Raw genomic sequence first — 24,231 nt, forward strand, 5'->3', positions numbered from 1 at the left:
TTAATTCGAACAAATGAATTTACCCCATCATATATTCATGTCCATTAATTCCTCCCCCTTCTGTCTGGCTCTGCAGGAGGCGTATGAATTTGCGAGAGTTATTCAAGACCAGCTGCAGTAATACAAGATTCACTGCATTGTTACACCCATTGAGCTCAAAATAACGATCTCATTCCAAGAATTGTTTGCTGATGACAAACCACACACATATGCATGCATTGACTGATTAAAGCTATACCGTAGGATGTAAGCTATACCTATAGCATGGCTACATTCAACTATATACTTTCTTGCAACGCCATGAACATGCATGTGTAGATCTGATGATGCATGTGTTTACGCCAGGTGGTTATCCTATATGTGTATATGCGCCTGCTCTAGCTATATAATTATATACAATTCATGTACATTAAAATACCCATATCATATTTAAATGTTCAAAGAGCAAAATGGGTCTATATATAGTATACTAGTAACTATAACTTATTTTTCAGTCGTCCCCCTCAGGTATCTATAGATCTAGAGAAAGTGAATGGCGTTCTACAGGAATGCTATTATCATAAATTGAAAAGGAAAGGGATTGGAAACGACCGGGCCGCCCTGTGTAAACGGGTGAAACACTCTGCGTTATGAATTCGCGCTCGCGAATATTATAATTTGATCGTACTCCGGTCGTATTTCAACTGTTAGCTCTCCTACTGCGATACTGCACAACAACATTAGAATTATTATCTTAAGAGATTTGGTATACAAATACACAATTACTTCTTGACTTGAGACTTAAGCCAGTCACTCATTCATGCACTTATATATACATGCAGTTAACGTGTCCGTGGTGGCATTATAATACATGCACTATAAAAAATGATGTGTGGTGTTTTCACACAAGTGCGTGACTATTGTGGCAAGTATATCAAGAGAAAAAAACGCACATTTTCCACAATATAATTATTTTAATAGTCACGCAACGCACTCTGCTTGAAAACCACACATCATTTTTTACAGTGTAGGTTAACCATAGATTGAGTATATACCGTATAGCGCGAAATTTTCGAGGCACTTATATATCGTGGATTGGCCTATAAAAGCCATTTCGTTGCACAATGTTCGCGGAATGACTGCTTACCGGAAGCCACGCCTTTAAATATTTGCATGATAGCAGGTAATTCTAATTAAAGAACAATTTTCGTAGAATGTGTGAATCAATTGTTGTTTGGTAATCTTATTATTGTGTACTGGCCTTAGCTAATATGACTTAATTTTCGTGTAGAATTCTAACCCACGAAATCCGCGAAAATTAAGCCCCTCGAACATTTCGCGCTATACGGTACTATGTTTTGCAAGTTGCTTGTCATTGCACACAGTAAATGGGCGTTGTCTCTGTAGTATTGTGGTTACTAGATCTAATCAGGAATGTTTATATCCTCTAATATCTACCTGCTCTTTTAGTGACTGTGCACTTCTACAACTCCCATACTGGCTCAATCATGCAACAGAGGTATAGCAAGTCAACAGAGTACTGCATGTGCATATACACTAACAGCTTAGCTAACTAAGTTAGCAAATTAAATTTTTTTTGCTGAATAGACACATTTACTTTACTACACTGTAAAAAATGATGTGTGGTTTTGATGCAGAGTGCGTGGCTATTGTGGCAAACGTGCGTTTTTTCTTGCGTTTTTTCCTAATAATTGCCACAATAGTCACGCACTTGCGTCAAAACCACACACCATTTTTTACAGTGTACAGACTCAGTAGTACTATAGACAACGCCCATTTACTGTGCCCTATGACAAGCAACTTGCAAAACACAGTACTACTCAATCTATGGGTTAACACAATGGAATAGTGTTGGAATGAATGTACTCACTTAATGGGACGTACATGCATGTATAACTGAAGCATGGATTGCATTGGGGCAATGCATATAATAATGATACAAGTAATGTGCTTAAACATCACACAGTACATTGTATACAGTATAGCATATGCAAACATATGAAAACCGCTTGTCAAATGACTGCTTTAAAAAAAGAATTATACAGTCAACCAGAGTCACAACTGAACTGATTAATTTCTAGAGCTTATTTAGGATAAATCCAAGGTATATCTGCACTTTTGAGGTTGCTATGACATGTACATCTTGTATACATTATACAGATTTTTAGAGATATATACAATGCATGTGCCCTTCATATTTATGCATGCATGTCCACTGATTCCTCCCCTTTTGCATGGCTCTGCAGGAGTCACATGAATTTGTCCTTCATATTCATCATGTCCATTGATTCCTCCCCTTTTGTATGGCTCTGCAGGAGTTACATGAATTTGTCCTTCATATTCATGTCCATTGATTCCTCCCCTTTTGTATGGCTCTGCAGGAGTCACATGATTTTGTCCTTCATATTCATGTCTATTGATTCCTCCCCCTTTGTCTGGCTCTGCATGAGTCAAATGAATTTGTGGCAGATATTTATAGGAATAGCTGCAGCGATATAAACAACTTAAAAAGATTCATAGAGGGCGACGCATCTGTCTTATACTGTTTACTATGCTTTATTCATGTTAATGCATGGAGTCCAAGAAAATGTAATTCATGTCTATTCTAAGAATTGCTAAAATATTAATAATAGCTATTATAATTAAAGTATCCCAAACCACACATGCAATCCCATGAACAGTGTAAGTTATAGATCTGCAGCATGATGCATTCAACTATAAATTATTTGGTGGTTAATCCCAGGCATGCACCTGCTCTATCTATAATTATTGCAACAGTAATGTGACAAGTTAAATATAGGATACTGCATGATCCATCGACTGAAAATAAACTATTGCATTATTATAGGTTTGTCTACGCAGCACAATTGACATGCTACCAGGTAATGTACATTATATCATGCAGGAGCCCATAGATAAGAGAACTAGAGCACTAAAGTGCAAACCCTGGGCTAGCTGATGACATAATTATTATAAAGAAACCAGAAGAGTGATATAATGCAGTGCATGCATGTATAGTGATGTACGACTGAGCTGTCTAGCACAGCAACTCAGACTGGAGGCATGCTAAACATTTGAGAACAGAGTTTTAGTGGTACATAGATTTATGCACTGTGGACTAACAGCAAAGAAGCCTGGAGTCTCGAGAAGTATGGCTGGAGTACGTAGGATCCCAGGCAGAGTCAAGACAACAAACCAGTAACATTAACAATTCTAGCTTTCTATTGTAGTGACCCTTTTCCATTGTTCCTGGTACGGGATCACTTCAGCTGTAAATACGTAGGGTGCCTCGAATAAAGGCCAACGTGCTAGTTCAAGCTTCTTAGCTTTTGCGAACTTTTATACGACAACAAAGTTTTAACATCGAAATCTGTCACATTTAAAACTATTGTTTGGAGGCTATATCCATGCTGGAAATGCAGTGCTATGGCATCCAGGTGAGTAGACTCACATGTCACACACAAACAAACAAACCAACAGACTTCTATACCAGTCCTGTGGCCGCCCACGCGCGCCTCGGGTAATTATTATGGGCTCTCCTGATTATAATTATAGACTCAATTGTTCAGTGCAAACATGTCCTATATATATAAAGGATGTCCAATTAACTTTTTGAGCAGCAGTAATGTGTAATAGGGTATACTGTAATCCATCGACTGAAAGTAAATTGCATTGCACATGCAACTTGTATACACTTGTTTCGCAGCACACCAACATATTTCTGACTGCTATAAGTAAAGGTAATTTTCTGCCCATGGATGTATTGGCGCGCCCCCATATGCCCAAATGTGTATTTTATGGGAGTATAGCTGAGGGTGTACACTACAGTTTGGTACCAACCTCCATCATGTTCTGATAGCTTTGAGATTCTCAGCACACTCTGACCAGAGGAGGTCTGACATGCATGCATGCACGAATCATTACAACTACTATAGCTAGTGCATTGTGGCCTGGACATTATCACGCGTACGACCGCAATAATATGACATTAATGCACTGAACTTGTGAGTGATTCGTGCAAGCATGCATGTCGGACCTCCTCTGCGTTTCGACCATTATTTGCAAAGTATTCCGACTGCATGTGTATCTATATACATTCTATTCCATTACATTATTACTTACTTGTGATGTGTTTTATAAGTAGTGGGCTCATAGTTTAATAGCGGAAGACACATCATTGCATCTAGATCTACATAATTATAATGAATAATTATGAATCAGATATTTGGCCAGCATAATTATGCAGCACAAAAATTACATGTAATGGATTTTACCCTACAACAAAATATGAAAAGCTTCTCACCTGAGTAATTAAAATGAGCCAATAATTAAATAATTATTAGGTAAAGATCATCATACATGTAGGTATATCTCACACAGAAACAAGTTAACAAATACACACAAAGTACGTTGTTGTATGATATATATATACGTACAAACAAAATTTAATAGCAACAAAAAAAGACCTGATATGTATAATTATTATGATGGCGAATGTTAAAGTTGCATGGTTACAATGGTGATCTAGTCCACACTTTGTAGAGCAGCTTGCGACCTGTGTACCTGCAGAATTAGCAGTTATCTTAATGCACACAAACATTATATCTTGCTGCATGTGGGCAGTGAATTAATAACATACTTTGAGTGACAGTTGTCAAACTTGAGTACATAGACTCCATTTTTCTGTGCAACATACTCTCCTGTCAGTGTGGCCTTGTGGGACATGCACCTCTTCAGGGGAAGCACCTGTGTACGGGGTGGTATGGGTATCTATTGTCATGTTTATATGGTTTTGGCTGTAAACAGAAGTGGCCTTTGTTGAGGGGCTGTTTTGTACACAAACTGATTATTTTGGAACCTAGACTTTTTAACAAGGTTGCATGGCTTTTCTTCAGGAGAGGCTACAGTGGAACCTCCATTAACGACCACCTCCGAAGAGCAACTACACGCTATATAACGACCAAGAGCTCAGGTCCGGATTGAAAATACAATGAGTAAAGCAACCTCTCAGGAGCGACCACCTCTCTACTCCGTATAACGAGCAGCTTTCTAGTCCCCAACCAGCTTTAGCAATGGAAAATAACCTCCCAGAACAGACAGCCACACCCAGAATTAGTAAAAAATTATTGCTGCGATACAGGGATTTGAGGAGTTCTTGCAACTGTAATGTCGAGAGCGGAAGTACCTGTCACGTGAACAGTTACGTAATTATGGCTCATTTCAAACCAATTTTTCTCCAATAAAGCCTTTAGGCCTGTTTATTTTGGGGGAAAATCGACCTATACAGGAGGCTTAGTCTCGAATACCCGCCTCAATCTAAAGCTTGAGGTGGGTATTCGAGACTACAGGAGGCTTTGCTCTGCATATCGCATATAATTATCTGCAAGCCTTTGCACCACAGCTAAAGCTATTTGAGCCCAATCGTGAGCTACTACTATTAGTCTGTCACACAAACTGTGTATCCAGCTGGAGCTAGCCTAAGAGAGATTTTACTGAGACTAGTGATACACTTTCAACAGCTTACGGGCAGGCTGGGGCAAGTAGTAGCTCACAAAACTAATAGAATCTCAAGGATAGCTTCAGCTGACAACCTGCTGTGGTGCAAAGCCTTTACCAAAGGCTCTTAGCTTTCTGATGTAAGTCGATGTTTTCCCAGTTTAACAAAAATGAATAGGCTCTATTGGAGAAAAATTGGTTTGGAATGAGCCAAAATTCAATCTTGTTACCAAGGTTCACGTGACAGGTACTTCCGCTCTCGACATTACAGTTGCAAGAACACCTCAAATCCCTGTAGCATTATTTTGCACAATCGTGAAAACATAGCTGTAGTTTGTCTCTACAGCCTTTTCAAAACTTGTATGAGCTAAAGAAGCAGTTACATGTAGCAAAGCTCAATCATTCATTTGCAGCAAGAAATGACTCATAAAGCATACATATAGCTGGCAATCGAAACCTCCTAAGGAAGACCACCTCTCTATAACGGCCGAAAGGCTGTTCCCCAATGGTGTCCGTTTTATGGAGGTTCCACTGTATATACAAAACGATCACATAACCATCACTGACCTCCACTTCTTTTTGACTGTCTTTCTTCTCTTTGTACCAGATTCCAAACGCAATCCCCTTTGGTTCTGTGCTGAACTCCCAAACAATGGCCGTACCAATCCTCACCACAGTCATGGGGACATTCTGTACTCCACCACCATCTATCACCACCTCTTTGAACTCTGAACTCCTTGCAACTCCAGACGAAGAACTACTACCATCTGATATCCGCCGAGCGTGTGACTTTTCTATCGTATTTGTAACTTCTAAACTGGCCAGTTTCGAGGCTAACGCATCAAAGTTAAGTTTTGGGGTACCAGGAGAATCAAGTCCAACAGGAAACACACAATTTTGAGGATCTGATTCAATAACATAGTATCCATCATCGTCACTACCACCCCCCTCCACACTGCTTATATGAACATTTCCATCTGGAGTGTCGATTTGTTCACCTTTCATTTTTTCAGCTTCTCTTTGTTTTAGCTCCGGATCAACGAGATAATCGCTTGAATTTACACTAGTTAAAGATTCATTATCGAATATTCGTTCCCCTGGTGCGAGATACTTTGAGGCTAGTTCCATAAAGCTGTTGTCACCACTAATAGTGCTACCAGTGTCATCGATGGAAGGTAGACTGCCAGCTATGTTCTGTTGGTGGAGTCGTGCTAAGAGGCTGTGTGTGTGTGTGTGTGTGTGGTGTGTGTGGGGGGGGAGGTAATGACAGCCAGTCATATCAGTACAGACCTAACAATGGTCTAAGGCGTCCTTGAAATTGACTTAAACTACATTACATACACATGTACGTATGTGCAGTTAAATACAGCATGCTAACATTAGATCAAACTAGAGACTTGTATACATGTATACATGCAAGCATACTACGAAACTAATTCCATAGACATGTACATTAATAATACAATGTAGGTATATACAAACTAGAATGGGATACATGTACATGTAACTATCGCCCACTGACCTGTTTCCATTGACCTCCATGTTTCGAGTGATGTTGAGAGAGTTACGAGATCCAGTACCATTCTCCTCACCACCTTCCTCATCGGGACCTGCCATAATGGCCTGACCTGAAGGGAGGGTACATATAAGGGTGGAGGGGAGTCGTATACCCATAAACACAAGTAAGCGGAGTGGATAATACAGTGAAACCTATATGGTCATCACCTTTGGGCAGACAGACAGTGACTGTAATAAAGAGGTGGCCTGCTCAGGTCTAAACACACGCTATGGAAACTGTACATTATAGAGGTGACCACAATAGACAGGTCTAATTTTACAATTAAATTGGACATACATGGTCATACTATTATATAGGCAACGCGTCCATTAATCAGCCTCCCTTCAACAGTGTCAGTCTCTCTTACCGCTGCTGCCTTGTGGTAGAGCCACACTCTCCATCTCTAGAGTGTTGACCATCTTGGAAGACATTGGTGTCCTCACGTCCTGGATCTTATCATGGCAGTCATCACACACTCGTACTGGGTCCCTGAGTCAAGAGATTTGGTAAAGATCATCAACGGGTAAATTGCATTATGGACTACATGTACTGTACAAAACTCAATTCCAGTGGCCGTTTTAAAATGCTTTTCTAAAGATTTCTGTGACAATGGGTGCATTTTCTACGCTGCTATGAAACTACATGTACATTAGCATCTAACCCAAATTTAAAATGTGCCTCTGTAAATAGAAAGCCTTTTCCAACAGAGCTGGCCGCTAAAAGTACTCACTTGCTGAAGGGCAGTTGAGCTTTCTTGTCACAGCAACTGGTACAAAACACCTTACCACACGAACGACAGTGATGCTGCAATGAAATGATATTTCTGTAAGACTGGGCTGAGCTGAACGTGCAAACAATTATTTGTGTATGTTTAGACATTCCTATAATAAAGTAATCTGGCCTTTCAGAAAACACACTGTGACTTTATACACAACGCTATTCACAAAACAGAAGCTTTGGGCCTGAAAGCATTTAATCATACACATGTACATGTGTGTACCACTATGATGTAATACAGCTACCAAAGAGCTACTCCATGTAAATGCATAATTATTTTAGTTTTGAAGTGCGGAAGGAGTGTAGCCCACAAATCACCAACCTTTCTGTTGAAGACGGAGAAGGTTATCCCACATCCCATGCACTCTGGTATGGATTTCTCGTTGATCCACGTTCCCTTGGCAACCTGTTCTTGCTCCAACTTGTCTGCATGTTGCCACAGAGTCACCTTTTGTCTAGGGGGGGTGATATTGAAATACATGTACGACTACCAAAACAAATCTCAGACTGTATCTCAGATTGTACTGGACATAAGGCTGCATAATTATGGTCATTGATTGACCAAATCCTTGCTCAATATACTGTGACTTTTTCTGGTGCTGACAATGTTTCGGGAGCATTGAACTTTAGAGTTCATTTCTTCGTATGTATGTGTATAGGACACACACATTGCGCTCCATCGTTACAGCAGTTACACAGTGAAACTTCTAAATATGGACACTTTAGGGACTTGTAGATGGAAATGCTCAAACATGAGATGGAGTTCATTTAGAGCCTGAGGGGGTTCCATTGGAAATGTTTTCACTCACTGTAATAGTCTCTTGAAGGCTTTTCTCATGTCCTCGTTCTCCTGACTAAGTCTCTCCACTTGTCGGCTAAGCTCCGCCTTCTCTTCCCTTATCTTAGTGGACAACCCCTCCACTTGCTGCTTGTGCAGTCGTAAAGTCTGGGAACGCTCCAAGTCCTGACTCAGCGATTTCTGTCGTTGTGGGAGGGAGAAATTTATGCATATATACAGTTGTGTACAATAGTCACGCACATATCTACATACATACATGCATGTATGTATGTAGCATGTGTGTTGTGGTCTACCTCCAAAGGTGACAGCTATTGAGAGGTTCACCTCACTTAATATGCAAAAATTATTAGAGAAAACAAAAGTCAACCACTACAGTGTACACAGTGGGGCTCCGTATGCACTAGCTACACAGTGGGGCTCCGTATGCACTAGCTACACAGTGGGGCTCCGTATGCACTAGCTACACAGTGGGGCTCCGTATGCACTAGCTACACAGTGGGGCTCCGTATGCACTAGCTACACAGTGGGGCTCCGTATGCACTAGCTACACAGTGGGGCTCCGTATGCACTAGCTACACAGTGGGGCTCCGTATGCACTAGCTACACAGTGGGGCTCCGTATGCATTAGCTACACATTTGTGAGGCTAATTAAAGTTGCATTTTTGCTTTTAAAATTCTAATTCAAATGAGGTGAAAGGTGATTGTAGGAGCTAGAGCAAATGCAGCGTCTACACACTCCATAGAAACTACTGTAACTCATGAAATGTGACATGCATTCTAAGAGAGGGGCAGAGTAGCAACCCTAAAACCAAACGCAGCACCTACATGTAACTACACTCGACAGCAACTAGCTAACTACATGTAAGACAGTGGCAGGCTTATAGCTACATGTAGATATTAACAATTTCTCTATATTGCTCACCTCTGCCAGTTGCTCTGAGATGGAGGACAGCTCTGTCTTGTTGGTGGAGAGGATGCCCTCCATGTCCAGTAGCTCCACCTTCAGCTCCTCTATCTGACTCTCTGCTCCCTCACAACGTTCGTTCACCTGAGAGAGAGAGGGGGTGGGATGACAACAAGTATGGCAAGTGTTACAGACATGTAGCAGTGTGCTGTTTCAATTTGATAACAACAATATTTATCGTACATTATACAACTCAGGATGGTGACGTACAGTGTTGTATCATTGCACATTAATACTTACGCTGTTACATGTACTATTGTTGCTCGAAATACGAAACTTTTGCACCCTATACAATCTAGCTACTGTATGGTATTGACAGATAGCTATATAGCTACATGTAGACAGTGAACAAACCTCTCCCAGCTGTGACTCCAGGTTAGCCACACGAGACTTGTGCTCACTCAGCGATCTCTCCTGATCCTTGTTCATCTGCAAACAGACAATATTTTAGCTGCGATAATCTTCATCTGAAGGTACATGTATAAACAAATTTCTCTAGTGGGAATTTTATGTGGAAAACGATCAAAAAACAACTGCAATACAAAACAATAAACTAAAGGGAAAAGTTGTTATTAAAACTTCCCCATCCAGATCATCACTGAACTACATACATGTACAATAAAAATGTATTTCTCCTTACCTCTCGTGCTCTTTGCAAATCAAAGGCCTGAGTGCTGATTTGGAACCGAAGAGATGCAGTCTCGCTCTCAACCAGACCCTGCATGGAACCGAGCTCTGCCCTCGCCTCGTCCCTCTCATATAAAACATTCTTACAATTATCCAACTCCAATTCCAACGCTCCCTTCGCATCACTTAGCTCTACCTCAAACGTCCGTCTTAATTCCTTAATCTCACTTTCATATTCAGTTCTCAACTTTTTCACATTGATTTCTTTTATTCGTTCCAATTCCTCAATTTTGGTGCTTAGTTCCCGTTCACTAGCCTTGCTAGCCTCGAGGTCAAAGGTCAACCCTAGTACACTGGCCTGTGACTGTGTCAGTGACTCCTGGATGACTGTGCTGGCTCGTAGTTGCAGCTCGGCTTGCTCTAGTTGTGTCTTGAGTTGGATCAGTTCTTGTTCTCTGCTCTCTAGCGATCGTTGGACCTCGACTAAGTCCTGTTAGAGATTGAAAATCGTTTTAGCCACAGTCACAATTAATTAATGTATATAGTGTTCAACATAATTATAGTGAGAAGATTAGTACTGTACATGAGGACAGCAATCGATCTCACACCCCTGCCTTCAAATCCCTCCCCCACCCTCACAACTCACACACCGCCCCCTCACCATGTGCCTTTAAATCCCTCCCCCACCCTCACAACTCCCACACCGCCCCCTCTCCTCACAACTCCCACACCGCCCCCTCACCATGTCCTTCTCGACCAGGCTAGCCTCCAGGATGGTGGACGACCTGTTCCTCGGTACACTGTCAGTGTCACTGCCACTGCAAACCAACTGCTCATCGAGGTCAAAGTTCAAAGTCTCAAGCTCTGATATCTGAAGAGATTAGCCAGTCATAAGCTATAGTATCATCATGCTACAGACGTACAATGTACAATATACAGTATGTAAATATTAAATCGGTTTTATAGATGTTAAGTAATAATCAATAATCGTAATAAAGTGTCTATAATGTACAGTGTGCATTATCTTTCTCCCACCTTTCTGCGTAGTTCCATATTTTCTCTATTAAGTGCCTCGTTCTCAGCGCTGAGTTGGTGGGCTTCTCCCTCGTAGCTTCTCAGATCTTGACGGGACCTCTGTACAAGGGAAACAAAACTCTGTAGCCTTCTCTTTCTTTAAAGAACAGTGAAAAAAAGATCGATGGATTTGAAGCAGTAATTTACGTACATGTGTTTAGATACATGTAGCACTGACACTACACATACATGTACATGTACCTGTATCTGTGTGACAAGACTGGTCTCACTGGTTTCACTCTCAAGTAATGTATCTTGCAGTTGCAACTCAAGGTCAGCAAACTGTGCCTGTGGGGGAGGGGGGAATAGTTCAGTGTTGAAGTGAGCTACAGCCAATTAATGGCATAATTTTCACTTTCTCTATAAACATGTTGAAGACACATGTTGTGTCTTCAATTGTCTATTAGTGCACAACACTGAAACCTGTCTATTGTGGTCACCCTATAAGCAGACCACCCTCTATAATACAGCCAGGTTAATGGACCCCAGCGTCTCTATAGCATGTGTTTGGACCTGTGTTAGCAGCTACGTAGGCCACCTCTTTATTACAGGCACTGTTGGCTAGCCACCACTAGAGACATGTACTACCACTGGTTACACTGTACGTACCTTGAGCAGTTTGAGCTGGTCCACTAGACTGGTGTTACACTCACTGACCCCCTGGGACCAAGAGCCAATGTACTCACTGAGTACAGTCAGGCACGATGTGATGTCATCAAGCTTGTCCACCTGTACATACAAAATAGGCGATATGGCCTTCTAATTTTGAGGAACATAATTACATAATTCGTTCAGTTGTCAAGGTACATGTAAGGGTGTCATAAAAGTCATACAGTCCCTTCCGTTATTTTTATTACACGGTCGCGTATCATCGAGGCATGATTTGGTAAGGGGTCGTCATGATATAAAACATACACTGTATCTAATAGCATGATAATCCTCGTGTTTTTTTGCAATATACAGGCAATTCTCCCTATTGCATAAAGCATCCACAATTTTTGTACTCTACAAACCTTCAAGTCTGGTAGAGCGTTTTTGAGAGCACCCATGTGATCCTGGTCACAGTGTCCAATCAGATTGCCCCGTATCTCCGCCAGCAGTGAGCCCACGAGAGGGAGGTTAAAGGGCACCTCGTGTTTAACGAATATCTCTGTCGGGTGTTCCTCAATCGCTTGCTCCAGAATAGAGTGCTACATGTGCGTGTGCAAAACAACAACAATTACTTATACATGTACAGTGTATGGTGATTTCAATTGCAAAATGCAAAGGTACAGGTACATTGTACATGTTATGTGCTTCAATATAACTGAGGTGGAGCCGTGTTCTCTCTGTACCTTCATTCTGAGTCTGCTCTTGTCCAACACTGCAGCGTCTTTAGTACGAGAACCCATACCTCCAAACACCACCTCCTTCTGACCACCACCACCACCACTGCCATTACTGTCGAATGATTTACTGTACGTAGGAATGGAAGAGGATTTAATATATGTACAACTAGCCATTGGGAACAGTCCGTGTAATATCCAGAGCTCAAAAATTTATTGAAGATGCTTTACACATGTTAAGGCTCATCATACAATCATGTACTGAAGTCAGGAACTTTCCTTCACCATTTCAACACTAGACAGTACATGACTAGAGTAGTACAGTTCCATACTCACAGTACAAAGGATGGCCAAGTCTCGTCGAGGTCAATACCCTCTAACTGGAGGTCAAAGGACACTTGTGAGAGGTCGTACAATGCCGTGAGGACGCGGTGTGATAGTGTGGGTGTGAGGAGAATAGCCGTCCCGTGGTACCACTCTCTGTGAGGGTGTGGAGGGTGTGAGGGTGTGAGGAGTGTGAAGGTGTGGAGGGTGTGGGGGTGTGAGGGTGTGGGGGTGAGGGTGTGAGGGTTACAGCACAGGTACATGTACCAATACAGTCAACTATAACGAATGAAAATAGAACTTGTAACTGAGTATGCTTCATAAAATGCATACATGTAATTTGGCACATTTATACAACCGGAGTTGTGTATAAACAGAACACATATCTTACTTTGTTATTAATAATCTGAAGTCTATAGAGGCTTTGTATGGAACACAGATCTCACTTTGTTCTCTTTGTGTTTGAGACAGCGTTCTGAATGCAGTCAGCCAGTAATCCTTCACACAAACACTTCCTGATGAGTGCTCTCCCTCGACCCAGTCCTGTCGTCACCTGGACACAGGTATGAACTATCACTGACAATTGGGTAGCATCTTACACCAACTGTAGTAAACAGTGTAAAATCATTATATAAATGTATACGCACTGTATGAAAAAAAAAGAAATTGTGGATTTTAGTCCCTCAGTGATCAAAATGATCCTCCGAATCAAAATAATGCTCTGTGTAGAAAAGCTATCTATTAATCGAAACTGACCTCTCGTTTACCTCAAATTCTCCAACGTTACATGTATTAGCCCCCATCCCTCTCTCACCTGTTGCTGAGCTTGCACTATTTTGACGATGCTGTCGAGTGCCTTCAGTTCCCCCACCCCCTCACTCAGATAGTGCCAGTAGTCACGACGCTCGCCCCAGAAACTGGACTTCTCTGTGCAGTGTGTGTGTGGGGTGGGTGGGTGTGTGAGTGTGAGGGTGTACAGTACGTACTAATAGTTAGGACATCATTAATGGGGTGCACAAGATGCAAAACAAGTGATAGTTACCATCCCGACCATTACCTCACCTCACTGACACCACTACTCTAGTGGCTACCATTTTACTTTCATTACTACATGATTACCACTGGTAAACTTTCACTATGTAAATTTATTAAGTGTCAACATTGTAATCAAATCACATAATGTAACGCAATTATTCTACAGACAACAAACAAAATACAATCACAACAAGCAGCTCTATAGTCTCTATGCACTGCTCAGGCTTGAAGGGAGTTCATGAAGCACTCTAAAATAGCCAGTTGTTGCTATCAACTACTGAGCTTGCAGAAAATGATAAACAGAATTCAGTGCATTAATCAAGTGAAAATAGTCACGACTAATGGCATTCATTGTGTGAGGGTTCTGACAGGTGGTGGTGTGACTGAATACCATTAGTACACACACACTGTCAGGAATGCTGCGATACTGTACACAGACACAACAAGCATAACTACAAATACACAACATGATACACAGTGTACGTACATGTACATAATGCTATCAGCTCTTGCTGTGTGTTGAAGTAGCCATGCATACACTCCACTGACATTTATACACGGTATGTTATTGTTATCTCTCAAGCACTGCATTATATAAGTACAAACTGTCATTTGGTGTTTGTAACCATCCGTGTGCTATGGTTGGTTTGGTGGTCAGTAATGGTGGCCATGTTCACAATGAGGCCAGTAGGGGAATATATAACAGCAACACGAAAGTACACACTCATGGAACATTAATTTTGTAGAACAAAACAAAACACTATAATAGCTATATACACTGTAGGTACATTACTGACATGTTTATTGTGATCTTAAACAACACTCTGACAGTTTGTTGCTCAAAAACACGTACACAGACAGTAAGCATTTTTCAATTTTTGGCCTAAGGCGATCACGTACCAGCTGTATTTACTGCAGTGTGGTAGACTTTACATAGACATTACTAGCCAACTAAATATGTACCTGTACATTGTACGCACCTTTCTGCATATGCCTGAGGACAGCCTCTACGGTCATGCAAAGCTGCATCACCTCGGTGACATCGTCAGAGAGGGCGGAGCTCCGTCTCTCCTTGTACAACACTTTGAGACGCTCTACGCTACCTGTGTGGGGGGTAGTGTAGTTGGTGGTTGGGGGTGGTGTAGTGGGTGGTGGTGTAGTTGGTGGTAGGGGGTAGTGTAGTGGGTGGTGGGGGGTAGTGTAGTGAGGGTAGTGTAGTGGGTGGGGGGTGGTGTAGTGGGTGGGGGGTGGTGTAGTGGGTGGTGGGGGGTAGTGTAGTGGGTGGGGGGTGGTGTAGTGGGTAACAAATTAACACTACACAATGATTGATGTGCATTTGCAAAATTAATTATAAGGCATGTAAATGTACAATGTTTTTACAAGGTAGTGTACCTACAAACATAACAAAACAGCAAAATAAAGTATTTGAACAAAGCTCACCCTCCAGTGTAGCAATGATGTCTTCTGGGATTAGCTCGATATCCATTCTCCTGGCACAAACAATGTAGCTAGCTCTAGTATACTAGTATAGTATAGTGCCTGGGCCGGCCTGAAGCTGACCTCGTTAGCTTTGATGATGACCCTAAAACTGCAAAGCTAAGCAACAATCAGATTAAAAAGCCATCACGTGGAATGTGTATGTAAACAGTGTGAAAGTGCAGTCAAAGAAGTGCGTGTCTACAGTCGAGGTCTACAGTAGCTCAGTTTGCAAGAGATAGCTTCACCAAGCTAGCTGGTGTTGTTTTGTACTACTGGAGATTGGTATGTACTTGTAGTTTTCATGTAAAAAACGTGTAGCCATTAAAAACCACAAGAACAAGTTGGATTATTGTTATTGATTACAGAGGCTTTGTTTTCTACCTGCATGCTATATATCTGTAACAGCTATTATCTATGGTAACAGCTCCCAAGCACTACATTGTACGGACAGTCGATGCAATAGATCTGATGCTACACGCCTGTACATGTCGTTTAATATGTTCTGTAGCTCGTTAGGTAGATTTTAAAAGACTCACTGTTGTATACGCTTCACCTGTTAAGGGGTCTCTGTATTTATAAACTGTACGTGATAACTTGACCTCCCCCCCCCCCACACACACACACACACAGTCTGCTACCATGTCGTTCAAGAAGCCAGACAAGAAGAGCAAGAAGTTATTGGATATCTTCGGTCGTGAAAGAGAGGGAGATAAGAAGCACAGCGTAAGCACCATGGTGGCGGTGGTGGGGCAGAAGGGTACAAGACACGACTGTTGGAGCTACTGGCACTTGTTGAACACGAGTTTGACCAACTGCATGCAGAGAACACAGCATGTGAGTTGCTAGTGTGCGTCATGAGGTGTTGAGCTAAATGGCTGAACTTATTAAGAGGTGATTTTTTTCCTACGTGCACTAAACAATACGTCAAGTCTAGATCTATTCTCGTACTCTTAAATCTCCCATCATCTAGCTACAGTTGTCGATGCTGTGTGTGTGTGTGGTTTGCAGAAAGTATAAGTACTGCTTTTCATTTTTAACTGTGTTTATTTTGTGGTTGATGGATCTGAGGTGTTGGTATCAGTGAATCCTTTCAAAGGTTGTGAAGTTTGTCTTCATAGCCTGAAGGCGTGGTCCATTGTACCTGTACGTACAACATGTAGCCCATATCGTCCTAAAACAACGCCCTTTAATCCTTTGATTGTTAGCACTGTTTTTATGCCAACTATTTTTCCATTCACCTTTATATGCCACCATCAAAATGAATATTTGGCGGACCAGTTTGTAGAAATGTAGCTCAGGAATAATTATACATTGTGTGCTGTGTAGATACACTGCATGTATGTGTGTGTGTTTAGTAGATTGAGCCAAGTTTCTGTACATGCAGTAGTCGAATAGAAGCTACACTCGGTCCCTATACAATAAACACAGTGTGTACAGTAGCACGATACATGTACAGTGTACATCAGAGAATTGTGTTTCAACAACACTGCTAGCATGCTTACACAATGTGAATACCAGTCAAGATAAACTCAACACTCCCACATAGATCTATATATACATGTACTATACAATGTACGTTGCATATAAATTATATATCCTAAAGTTGTCACATTCCTGACTATCTATAGAAGGAGCGGACTCCAGTATTCACCATTCAGCAATGAGAGCTACGGCCTCACACTTTGTACCCATGCACTAATATTGATGTACATGTACATATGTACTGTAATTCAGCCCTAATATTGAATTGTCCACTTCGCATATAACTATAATTACATGTACATAGCTAGGTACAATGTACAACCACTTGCTACTGTCATAATCATGTACACTCCACAAAAGGTGTACAGCATAACAGATATAATAGAAAAGCGGAGTTCCGTACATTATTCTTCTTGCTTGGGTCTGACCGACTCTGCCTGTCTCACACCCCTCCCCCTCCAGTACGAGATCGTGTGGAGAAGTTAGAGACACTGCACAATGAGAGACACAGTAGTGTGGATGTGGAGGCCCTGCCCACCCTCTCAGTGGAGCACTCCCTAGCAACTACGAACACGCCACTCAGGAAGATTAAGATCTGTAAGTGATATGCCCATGAATTTTAAAATCACAAATTCGCCTTTTGTAAATGGTTATTTTGTGTATAGCGGTGGTCTAGAGGTGGTTAGTATCAACACCACTGGGTGAACACCACCACCACCACCAGTATGGGCTATACATATTTTATATGTATTTGCTCTGTTCCTGCAGCTGGTCAGAATATCACTAGGAAGCTCAAGACCTACACTCCATCAAAGAAGGTATACATTGTATGTATGTACTCTGTGTGTTGCTTGGTTTCGTACACTAGTCTTTGTGCTTCTAACTGCTGTTTACAAAAACAGTGAAATCTACTTAATTACATGTACCGTATACCCTCGCGAAAATAAGCCCATGCACCCTTTTCTGCAAGAAGTCTAGGCTTATTAGGGGACTGGGCGTTTAATCGCGAACGGCGAGTTTTCATTCGAATATACGCCCACCTGCGGCCTCAAATCGAGGTTTACACTTGCTCTATGCCAATTCTTTATTACTTTATTGTGTTTTCATTTACATAGTATGAACATTTCATTGACAACAACAATGTTATAAACTAATGCATGAGTATGATTAAATCATGACAAGAGAATGAACATGAAGAAGTGAACTCTGACTCTATTCGTTGCTTGTCGATGTCAGATGTTAGCAGAAACTTCTCAAAGGATAGTAGGTCATACTCCTACAGAGCAGCTATCAGGTACTTTGTTTCAGAAAACCAAGGCAAGGTAACCTGCAAAATTGGCCTGTGTGATAACTTTCTTGGACTTTGTGTTTTCCTTTCTCAGCATATAGGACTACTTGTTCCCTGCATATACATCTTCAAGGGCAAACTGATCCATACAGAGAAAGTGATATGTCTGATCTTGGTCCAGCAAAGAGTATAGTCTTACTAGCTGCTACCTAAAACTTCCTTTCTTCACTAAAATTAGTAGTTAACATGTGGCATTCAGCTACTGCGCATGCTAAACTCTATATTCTGGGTGTGCTTATAATCGAGTGAAAATACCTTCGTGCAAGAACTTCGAAGCAAAAGAGGGGATGGGTGTTTATTCAAGATGGGCTTATTTTCGCGAGGGTACGGTATGTATTCCGTGTATAATGTGCGGTTACCCTCTCAGGCTCTGTTATAACACATGATTTGTAACAGTATTAATTTCCACAGAAAAATTTGAGTCAGCTAGGTTTCGATGCTTTTACAAACAAATTAGATGAGTAAAATGTAATACTGATTTTACTTATACCCCCCCTCACAGAGTCGCTCGAGCGTGGCGGACTGCTCCCAGGTGCGTGTGTACGCTGGTCATCGTGATGGGGTGTGGCAAGTGGCTCACTCACGATACGGGAAACCTCTCATTGCCACAGCCTCTGCAGGTATGACCGGATGGAGCTTTTGATCTAGATGATCCTTTACCGTATCAGCTGGTACAGGGTCATTAAACTAACTAAAACACTATACATATAAGATCACTACTGCTCTGTTTTCACATTAATTTACTGTGGAACCTCCTCTCCAAAATATAATCAGTATGTTCTTGGGAACAACCACACACACACACACCATACACACACACACACACACACACACACACACACACCATACACATGCACACACACACACACACACACACACACACACACACACACACACACACACACACACACACACACACACACACACACACACACACACACACACACACACACACACACACACACACACACACACACACACACACACACACACACACACACACACACACACACACACACACACACACACACACACACACACACACACACACACACACACACACACACACACACACACACACACACACACACTCACCATACACACACACACACACACACACACACACACACACACACACTCACACACTCACCATACACATGTACACACACACACACACACACACACACACTCACCATACACACACACACACACACACACACACACACACACACACACACACACACTCACACTCACCATACACATGTACACACACACACACACACACACACACACACACACACACACACACAGACGGTACAGCTTGTATATGGGATACTGACTCCACCCACATGCTGCTACGCTACACTGGTCATACGGGGTCGGTGAACTCTGTGACCTTTCACCCCCGAGAGTCACTAATAGCGTCCGGGTCAGGTGATAATACTGTACACATCTGGAACACAAGCGTGAGCACGCCACACAGAATGGAGAAAAATGTGAGTGTAGAGTTGAAATGAATTATGTTGGCTTTGATAGTGCTCATAAACTTGAGTTAGGATTGTGTATTCTCATAATACCTACTATATACATGTACATGTACTAATGATGCGTTGATTCTTTTCGGATAGAAATGAAAAAAGAAGCATGGGATTATATCCTTGCTTAACTTTACTCTTATACTTTCCTTAGAGCGCTATACACATTGCGTACATTTCCATTTCAAGAATGTTCTGTACCAGTTTGTATTTTACTTAGCACGTACCAATGGATCCTATTATATATACACTGTATAATTATTTCTCTCTCTGCTGTTTCAGCGATCGTTTGACTCGTCTGGTGATGAACGTAACTGCTCGGATGAGGAGGTGGTTGAACCTGCAGCTGAAATGATGACTCAGCAATCCTCTCCTGCCGCTAATGTCAAACATCCCTTCATCACACTCACAGCTCACAAAGGTGAGAGCTAGAGAAGAGCTAGAGGGGCACTTCTGTTTGCCAAATGTATAGTGTTCCCTTTTCATACCTGAATCTACACTTACATGTACATGCAAACTAATGTACCAATTCGTAAATACAATTTACTGTCCTTTTGTGGATGAGTACAATTAAACCACTGAAAATACGAATTGTGCTTTTCCGAGCAGTGCCCAGTATAGAGATCGAGCTTGTTCTATTCTCTCGTGGAATTTATTATATTATGACAGTCTGTGAGTGATCTTGGCTTCATGTATTGTATTGTATTGTCAAATAGCGTGCATTTAACACACCCTGTCCCTCCTCCAGCCCCAGTGATTAGTTGTGACTGGATGTCAGAGGGTAAGAAGTTAGTGAGTGGTTCATGGGACAGGACTGCCAAACTGTGGGACTTCGAGTCCTCTCAAGTCATCCACTCTCTGGAAGGTGAGGATCACCTTTAGGAGTGTGGAGTGACTAAGCATCGTTTCTCTACCGTATGCCTCAAGGAGAGAAATGCTACTGCACTTATAACACATAGTTGATGTCTTGTCCCTTGGTAGTTAGTTCATCTCATTAACACAAGCCTGAATTAAACTGCAAATTACTTTTGACAATACCATTGTCTTCATTGTTATTATTCCTATTGTCTTTCATTCCATTGTAGTCAGTTCACATGGTGGATGTAGTTCTATAAGTCATTTCGATGCAATTGCTCACTTTACCCCCCCCCCCCCCCCCTCACACACACACAGGTCACGACCTTGAGTTGACCCATGTCTGTGCCCATCCCACTCAACAACTGCTCGTTACCTCATCAGAGGATGCGACTTTTAGACTCTGGGACTTCCGAGCTCCGCCCATTCACTCAGTGAACGTATTTCAGGGACACTCTAAACCTGTCAACTCGGCAGCTTTCAGTAGCCGAGAGTACGTTGTTAGCGGCTCTGATGATCACTCTATTAAGGTGTGTAGGTGTGGTGGGTGGGTGGGTGAGGGAGTGTGTTCCAAGTCGTAAAATCAGCATGCAGGCTCCGTTGTAATGAACAAGTGATAGCATGTTCCTACCCCAATACAAAAACCTCTGCATAACGGATATTTCTACCATTTTCAGGTTTCACTATAAAATGATACTGTGATAATGTTTTCTTTTGTGTTAGATATGGGATCTCCGTAACATGAGGGCACCTGTGGACTCAGTCAGACTAGAGTGTGGAGTGAACAGGTGAGCAGAGCCACCAGCATGCAGTGTATTGTGTTATTCAACTCCACATGATTGTACATGTTACATGCATGTATACTTTGTATCTTTAACATGATCACGCAGTACAAAAGATCCATCACTCTGTATTCTGTACACTCTATACCACTACACCCACTTTTCCAGGATCTCGATCAGCCATGATGAGAGGGGGGTGTTGGCTGTGCCTCTGGATAATGGACACATTAAACTGTACGACCTTGCAGGGACCAGACTAGCCAGCCTGCCCAGGAGGAATAGACAGGTGAGCTGCTGCATGTATACCGAAATGTTGTACATGTATCTGATACATGTAGGTTTCATATAATTATTTATAATTATGCCAAGAAATCTGCAGATGCATTTGAGGTCAGCTGACTGCATGTGTTTCTTAAGAAATAAATGTTAGAATCACCAATACAGCATTGAATTAAGTTTTGCTAGACATATACAACACACTGTATTAGTGTGTGGTATACGTCAGTCTGCACGGTTATACATGCATGTAGCATTGTATTGTGTATATGTGACTGTATACTATTGTGCAGGGACATCGGAGGATGGTGTACAGTGTGGCATGGTCATGTGACAGTCATGTGACTCCTGACCGCTGCAATCTCTTCTCCTCTGGGTTCGATAACAAGGTGGTGGGCTGGAAGATCTCCTGGTGAACTGTTAATTGGAATTTATCAATAAATTACTGTTTTACTTTCTGTTACATTCTGTTCTGTACATTTCCTGGGCAAGTAGAAGTTTTATGAGACATTTTGAAAACATTCTGCATAGGCCAATATAATTCCATTGAAGATGCAAGCTTTTGTGCAATGATAGATCAGATCTATAGGTCTAAATACAAGACCACTTTTTGCAATATATGGCTGGTATATAGAGGTACACAATTATTACAAGAACAGAATCAGTGGTCTCAATTAATGCCAAGGTATATAAGCTGACTTAGGTGTTTCAAGGATAGTGAATATTCAGCCTGGTTGGTTGGCTAGCTGCCACTATGACTAATACCCCTGCCATGGCAATGGTCTGTACATGCCACCAGAGGCAATCCAATCATGCAAGAGGAAGGAGCCGCACAATACAAAACAGCCATAATTATAATATTATACTCCTTTAATTTGGTGTGGTATCTCCGTTCACAACACAAACTTTCCCAAACCTGCAACATAATAATTATACTGCAACTATGATCCGATTTCAACATGCAGAGTGAGACATACATTACTGTCAAAAACCATATAATACAGCCTTGCTCTACGTACATAGGGTAGAGATAGAGGTAAAAACATGCACACATTACATTACATTAGTCTCATGAATCAGCCGCACCTTTGGACACCAAAGGTGCGGCTGATTCATGAGACTAACATTACATCCACTGGAAAAAAGAACAAGTGTGTCCACAGGTGCATGCTGACTATACCATCCTCTACTATTTCTTGCCCTTTGATTTGCTCAACTTCACCAGGAAAAGTTCTTGATAACAATTAATAATTTATGCACAAAGTGCATGGGCTGCGGCTGCTGCTCTAAACTGTATTCTCAGTATAGACATGTGCTGTCAGTGTGTGTAGGTCTATATACAATGGCTATGTGCTACCACATAGTCACTGTATAACGAGGTATTTTGCACATAATTATGGCTGCCTTACACCGTAATTGATGTAATTACAGCGCCAGAAAAAATTAATTCCACTTCTGAGTGGCGCATCTTTAGAGCACAAAAAATTGCGTTCAACCCAAGCTGGCGCCTAACAACAGCTAGTATAGAATTTGTAGACAAAATGGGCGTGGTCTAGCTCAGTTTCACTTGCAAGCTGCACCGTTAACCCGCGTTGAGAGCTAAATGACTTGTGAACAACGTTCATTGACTGTAGCTATGGGTTAGACAACTGTTTAGAAGTGAAGGAAGTCAAAAATGAAGGATGATTGTCTTGATGTCTCAAACAAGCTTTTTTATAAGCGCCAGAAAAAAATAATTCCAACAACGGTTGGCGCTTTTTTGGGACCTAAAAAATTATGCTGATGCTGACGTGGCGGTTAAATTATAGTGGCGCTGTAATTACATCAATTACGGTATACTGTTATCCTCAGTGACCAAGCAGCACAGATTATAGGCTAGTAATATATTCTGTATACTGGAAGTTTAGATCTAAATAATTATTATAGCCATTGATTCTCAACTCAACCTCCAATTAGGCTGTACTGTGACTCCACTGCTCAGAATAGACTTCTCTAGGCTAGGGAGGCCCTATATCACTATAGGGGGCCTATACCGCTAGTGCAACAGCCCCCCCCCCAACACCCCAAATCGCTAACGTTTTATGGCCGGGGGCGGGGTCCCCCATTTCAGCGCCCCCGGGCCCTAAAACGCTAGTGATTTGGGGCCCCCCCACGGCCCTATTTCACTAGCGCCCCTCCAGCGATGCCCCCACTTATAACTTGCAGTGTAGATGGTATCTATGCTTGTAGCCTCAGCCTCATGGTCTAAGTAAATCTAGATGTCCCTTGCTGACTAGATCTTGCACAGTACTTACTCATAATTAGCTCTCTTGCTGACTAAGTGCAGAGTTTAATAACACCATGACTTGCAGGTGCTATTGGCTAATGTTAGGCTAGCTATACCAGAGCAGGAAGATGTAGATCTATCCTCAATACTTTAACTGAACTCGAGAAAGTTGTTATTTTATGCCCCTGTTATCAGTTACGGAATAAATTACTGTTCCTTTAACTGGCTC

General features: G+C 41.8%; 2 protein-coding genes across 3 annotated transcripts in view; one reads left to right on the forward strand and one right to left on the reverse strand.

Annotated features, from left to right (window-relative positions):
* LOC135343930 (FYVE and coiled-coil domain-containing protein 1-like) overlaps positions 1-15,593 on the reverse strand; it is a 31,223-nt gene extending 15,630 nt beyond the window's left edge. Inside the window, exons 1-22 of one of the 2 annotated variants that reach the window (XM_064540961.1) lie at positions 15,420-15,585; positions 14,960-15,082; positions 13,759-13,871; positions 13,391-13,497; positions 12,957-13,100; positions 12,630-12,750; positions 12,309-12,485; positions 11,905-12,024; positions 11,497-11,583; positions 11,257-11,355; positions 10,964-11,092; positions 10,235-10,711; positions 9,949-10,023; positions 9,553-9,678; positions 8,641-8,810; positions 8,154-8,286; positions 7,785-7,858; positions 7,422-7,543; positions 7,019-7,124; positions 6,064-6,715; positions 4,640-4,746; positions 4,322-4,563 (exon numbers count right to left, since the gene is read on the reverse strand). In XM_064540961.1, the coding sequence (XP_064397031.1) occupies positions 4,512-4,563; positions 4,640-4,746; positions 6,064-6,715; positions 7,019-7,124; positions 7,422-7,543; positions 7,785-7,858; positions 8,154-8,286; positions 8,641-8,810; positions 9,553-9,678; positions 9,949-10,023; positions 10,235-10,711; positions 10,964-11,092; positions 11,257-11,355; positions 11,497-11,583; positions 11,905-12,024; positions 12,309-12,485; positions 12,630-12,750; positions 12,957-13,100; positions 13,391-13,497; positions 13,759-13,871; positions 14,960-15,082; positions 15,420-15,465 (3,360 nt within the window). In that variant the 5' untranslated portion in view covers positions 15,466-15,585 and the 3' untranslated portion in view covers positions 4,322-4,511. Of the gene's footprint in view, positions 1-4,321; positions 4,564-4,639; positions 4,747-6,063; positions 6,716-7,018; positions 7,125-7,421; positions 7,544-7,784; positions 7,859-8,153; positions 8,287-8,640; positions 8,811-9,552; positions 9,679-9,948; positions 10,024-10,234; positions 10,712-10,963; positions 11,093-11,256; positions 11,356-11,496; positions 11,584-11,904; positions 12,025-12,308; positions 12,486-12,629; positions 12,751-12,956; positions 13,101-13,390; positions 13,498-13,758; positions 13,872-14,959; positions 15,083-15,419 lie in introns of those variants that run through there. The other variant, XM_064540962.1, reaches the window with a different exon arrangement.
* Positions 1-24,231, forward strand: part of LOC135343952 (uncharacterized) — a 162,586-nt gene that overhangs the window by 99,890 nt on the left and 38,465 nt on the right. The gene's annotated exons all lie outside the window — the stretch shown is intronic.

Source organism: Halichondria panicea, chromosome 11 (genome assembly GCF_963675165.1).
Source record: "Halichondria panicea chromosome 11, odHalPani1.1, whole genome shotgun sequence".
Taxonomy (NCBI): domain Eukaryota; kingdom Metazoa; phylum Porifera; class Demospongiae; order Suberitida; family Halichondriidae; genus Halichondria; species Halichondria panicea.